Here is a 5,216-nt window from a genome sequence, read left to right as displayed (position 1 = left end):
TAATTTCTATTTTCTTTCTATCTTAAATGAAAAATACCTTGTAAAAACAAAAAATATTTGGCCTTTTTTCTCTATATTTTTGTAAAATTTTTATTAATTTCTAACATATACTATAATATTAAAGTATATGTTATAAATAATAACAATATCAATTTGAAAACATCTGGAACAAAATTACACAATTTATACAAAATTTATGATTAATTATGTTCATGATGTTTTCGAAAAATTTATGTACTTTTTGTGAAATTTCGAACGGAAAACAATCTTCTAATCCACGTACATTGTTTAAAAATCCCTATATTTTTGGATAAAGACCAATATTTATAGAAAAAAAGAAACAGGTATTATTAGAAGATCGTTTTAATTACTTTTTAATGACATGATTAATGACTGTGAATTAATTTATTGTTTTGCCAACGATTCTGCTTTCGCTACTACTTCTTCAATTGGACCGACCATATAGAATGCAACTTCCGGCAAATGATCATAATCTCCAGCAAGAATTTTCTTAAATCCTTTAATAGTTTCTTCTAATGGTACTAATTTGCCAGCGTGACCAGTAAATACCTCAGCAACCTATATGAAAAAGATTAATTAATTTCAAACATAATATTATGAAATATCGTCAGTATCGTAAAATATATATACCTGGAATGGTTGAGACAAGAACCTCTGAATTTTACGTGCACGTGCAACAGTGAGTTTATCTTCTTCCGATAACTCGTCCATACCTAAGATAGCAATAATATCTTGAAGTGATTTATAATCCTGTAAGATTTTCTGTACGCCACGAGCAACATTATAATGTTCAGCACCAATTATATTAGGATCCATGATACGAGAAGTAGAATCGAGGGGATCGACAGCAGGATAGATACCTAATATAAAAAAAAAAATCGTAAATTTTCACATTATTGAATTTTAATACAAAAGTTATAAAAATAAGTATTTATATTTACCCAATTCAGCAATAGCTCGAGACAATACAGTTGTAGCGTCTAAATGAGCAAAGGTAGTAGCAGGCGCAGGATCTGTCAAATCATCAGCAGGTACATAAATAGCCTGCACAGAAGTTATAGATCCTTTTTTTGTTGTGGTAATTCGTTCCTGCATACTACCCATATCAGTTGCTAATGTTGGCTGATAACCTACAGCAGATGGGATACGACCTAACAAAGCTGATACCTTTAAAAAAAAAAAAACTTTTAGTAAAAAAAATATAACATAATAAATTATAACATAATAAACAATAATACATACTTCAGAACCAGCTTGAGTAAACCTAAAGATATTATCAATGAATAGTAATACATCTTGTCCTTCTTGATCACGGAAATATTCGGCAACGGTTAAGCCAGTCAAAGCGACACGAGCACGAGCGCCTGGAGGTTCGTTCATTTGACCATATACCAGAGCTACTTTGGAAGTTTTATCTTTTAATGAAATGACTCCAGATTCAATCATTTCATGATATAAATCATTTCCTTCACGAGTACGTTCACCCACACCAGCAAATACAGAGTAACCACCATGGGCTTTTGCTACATTATTGATTAATTCCATAATTAATACAGTTTTTCCAACACCAGCACCTCCAAACAAACCTATTTAAATATAAATATCTATTTAATTAAATTGATATGAATAAATTGCATATTATAAATAAAATTTTAAATAAAATATAAATTTTACCTATTTTTCCTCCTTTAGCATAAGGAGCAAGAAGATCAACAACTTTTATTCCAGTTACTAAAATTTCCTGTTCAACAGACATTTCTACGAATTCAGGAGCATCAGCATGGATAGGAGCAAGTTTATCAGTAGGAATAGGTCCACGTTCATCAATTGGTTCACCAATAACATTAATAATGCGTCCTAATGTCTCAGCACCAACAGGAATACGAATAGGATATCCAGAATCCAGAACATTTTGTCCACGAACAAGACCTTCAGTACCTACATGATTATTTCAGTATAAGTAAAAAATTTTTACAAAATATTTATATTTCTTATTATATTTTATATTTAATATACATAATTATAACATGAAATTACCATCCATAGCAATAGTGCGTACTGTGTTTTCCCCCAAATGCTGTGCTACTTCAAGGACTAGCCTGGGGGTGCGATTTTGTACTTCCAAAGCATTAAGAATTGGAGGAAGAGCATCATCAAATTGTACATCAACAACTGCACCAATGACAGCAACAATTTTTCCTTGAGCTCCACCTTTGGAACTTGCAGCTTTTGCATAATCTCTACCTAATTGTAAATAATTATTTTCCTTAATATTTATTCTTGCATATAATTATTATTTCTGAAATTATATATTTAATATATAATATTATATTTCATAATTCACATGACAATATAGAAAAATTACAAATAAAATAATTGTTAATAAAATATTTTTAATAAATATTTATTAAATATATAATATTATTATATTATATATAAATATTATTAATATTATAATAATAATAATAATAATAATATAAAAATAATAATTATAATATTATAATTATATTTAATAAATATATATATTAATATATATATAAATATATATATTAGATAATACTTATAAAAGATAAGTTACATAATACGTGAATTTCATTAAAAAATTAAGAATTTCATATTTTTTATTGAATCAATATATAAAATCTAAATTATGTAATAATATTGTTAAAAATAATATAAATCTATAAAAGATTTGAAAAATGAAGATATTCCTATTTCTATAAAACGATAATAGTAAAAAGAAATAAAATAATAAATTTTTCATAATATAAAATATAAAATAGAAATTAGATAAAGTTTTTTTAGATAAAATTATAATTGAAACAAGTGAATAATTAATAACATTGACAAATTATTTCGATGCAGTCAAAAATGAATCGATGACCTTAATGCCGCCATATTGGGTACAGTAGAATTACCACTGTGGTTTGATCAAATAATATGGATTATATAATCAATTGAATATCTTTTTCTTAATATTTAAATGTCAATTAAATAAACAAAAACTACATTCTACAGAAATATAAAAAAGAATAATAAACTATATTAAGTAATAACATAACTAGATATTAAATATTGTCTATATAGAATTTCATAAAGCACAGTGTTAAAGAAAACAATGAAACTGAGAAAATGATATTTTCTAATACTTACTATTTACTGATAATGCTCCCGAAATTTTAGTAATTTCATTTTGAAGGATAGAGGGTTTGACGGCCCTTAAGGCGCCAGCAGCAGCTTTCGATACGACATTCAACATCTTAACCGGCCAAGTGAAGAAGAGTGACCGGAATAGTCTTTAATTCGTATGGATAGTACTGTACCAGCAGCGTATGCGCATATACAAAATTCTATCATTGCGCATATATCTAGCGCAGCTTTATTATCAAATCGTTGTATTCTTCCTCATGCCGCATTCCTAAAGAGAAATATTTTCTCCCTTTTTTTAAAATACAATATGATTGGAGAAAAATATTCGTTTAATGAATACTTGATTTGTTATTATATAATTGCATATATATGATTTAACTTGTTTTCTATGTAATTGTGTACTGTGCACGAGTTGTATCGTATAGCATGAATACTGTATATATACTGGGTTTATGAGAAACCGGGTACATTAAATTTAGTATATTTTAATATAAATAAGTTATTAGAAAAATAAATATAAAATGGTTGAAGAACAACAAAAACGAGTCGATGAATATACTAGAAAAATAGTAGAAGAGATTGATAAATCAATGAGAAAAATGAAGGTGCTTTGAACTTGTAATATTTTCAGGTTATACTGTGAAACATGCGTATTTTCATAATTAAAAATCTCATTTTTTAATAAAATAATAAAATTAATGAACTATAAAAAATGTTATATTTAATTTTAGGGTGATGCATACAGATGTGCTGCAAGTTGTTGTGATAATGAGACTTACAGTATAAAAAAAATTGAAAATTGTGTAAGAAATTGCAATAATTCTTTAGATCAAGCTCAAGAATATGCTAGAGAAGAACTGGAAAGAGTTCAAGTATGTTGTGTTTTTTTTTTCTTAATTAATAATCCCAAAATTAATAAGATTTAATAAATATCATTTTTTAGAATCGATTACAAAGATGTGTTATGGATTGTAATGATAGAATAAAAGATGCAGCAGGACCTAATCCATCACAGCGCGATTTGGAGAAATACAGTGAACAATTTGACAAATGTGTAACAAAATGTGTAGATCATTATTGTGAAATATTACCTAATTTAGAAAAAACAATGAAAAACGTTTTGTCCGAAAGAAAATATCAATAGTAATATAATAATAAATATAAATAAAATTAATGAATTGCAATCTAGAGACAGTAAAATTATTCAATACTAAACTGCCAATATTTTATATACATTATATAAAATCATTTTTTACTATGTATAACATATTTTACATATTTCCTATTATTAAGAGATTTATAATAAAATATTAACTTTTTGTTTTATTTTATTATAAATCTTTTAAAATACAAATGATATTGTACAAAAACAATTTTAACACGTACATTTTTATTGCATTTAAATATTGTGTAAACAATATTTTGTATACAAAAAGAATGTATACAAGAAAAAAAAGACCAATAATTTTATGATTATTGTATTTATTAATTAATACACTTGATTGCAATGGTACATTTTTATTTCTCTTTTTATTTTTCTTTCTCTCATTTTCTTTCACTCTCTCTCCCTCTCTCTCCCATCCTTTCTATTTTGTTTAACATAATAACAAATTCACTGTTGCAATTAATATCATTTCTTTATTGTTACAATAGACATTACGCTTATTGCACACTTTTTTCATGATATAAAACCTTTCCACCACTCTCGCTTGATACAAAATAATCGTTCAAAATATGTTGCATAAATTTTGATCTAAACTGTAGAAATTTGCGAATAAATCGTTTAAATAATAATAATTTAAATATAAATATTAACACAACATATAATTCACTTGTTTCTTTACGTGTACAAGTTTTCTATAAAACTAGCCCTATTAGGCTTAGTATCTTTTTCTTTCGTTTTCTCTTTCTGAAAGGATCATTGTAACGTTCAATTCTTGTCATAACTGCATAAGATTGAGGTGGCTCGGTGCACTTATTGCGCAATGTAAGTATGAGCGAAGTGCCCTTTGCAGTGAACAGCCTTTTGCTGATATGCAAATTCG

At 26.5% G+C, this 5,216-nt stretch overlaps 2 protein-coding genes across 2 annotated transcripts; one reads left to right on the top strand and one right to left on the bottom strand.

Moving 5' to 3' along the window:
* Window positions 1-347: 347 nt before the first annotated feature.
* On the bottom strand, window positions 348-3,451 carry ATPsynbeta (ATP synthase, beta subunit). Its single transcript, XM_086908885.1, has 7 exons — window positions 3,175-3,451; window positions 2,059-2,265; window positions 1,696-1,959; window positions 1,264-1,607; window positions 963-1,188; window positions 652-881; window positions 348-579 (listed from the first exon to the last, which is right to left on the bottom strand). The coding sequence occupies exons 1-7, from the start codon at window positions 3,278-3,280 to the stop codon at window positions 406-408; spliced, it is 1,551 nt and encodes a 516-aa protein (XP_086765011.1). The 5' UTR covers window positions 3,281-3,451; the 3' UTR covers window positions 348-405.
* On the top strand, window positions 3,364-4,684 carry LOC100865796 (TIM double twin CX3C motif protein). Its single transcript, XM_003694757.4, has 3 exons — window positions 3,364-3,776; window positions 3,903-4,043; window positions 4,115-4,684. The coding sequence occupies exons 1-3, from the start codon at window positions 3,693-3,695 to the stop codon at window positions 4,313-4,315; spliced, it is 426 nt and encodes a 141-aa protein (XP_003694805.1). The 5' UTR covers window positions 3,364-3,692; the 3' UTR covers window positions 4,316-4,684.
* The last annotated feature ends 532 nt before the right edge of the window (window positions 4,685-5,216 follow it).

The sequence above is a fragment of the Apis florea genome, unplaced genomic scaffold, assembly GCF_048593485.1.
Source record: "Apis florea isolate Af1SG1 unplaced genomic scaffold, ASM4859348v1 contig_3081_pilon, whole genome shotgun sequence".
Lineage (NCBI taxonomy): Eukaryota > Metazoa > Arthropoda > Insecta > Hymenoptera > Apidae > Apis > Apis florea.
This window is presented reverse-complemented; position numbering and strand designations above follow the sequence as displayed.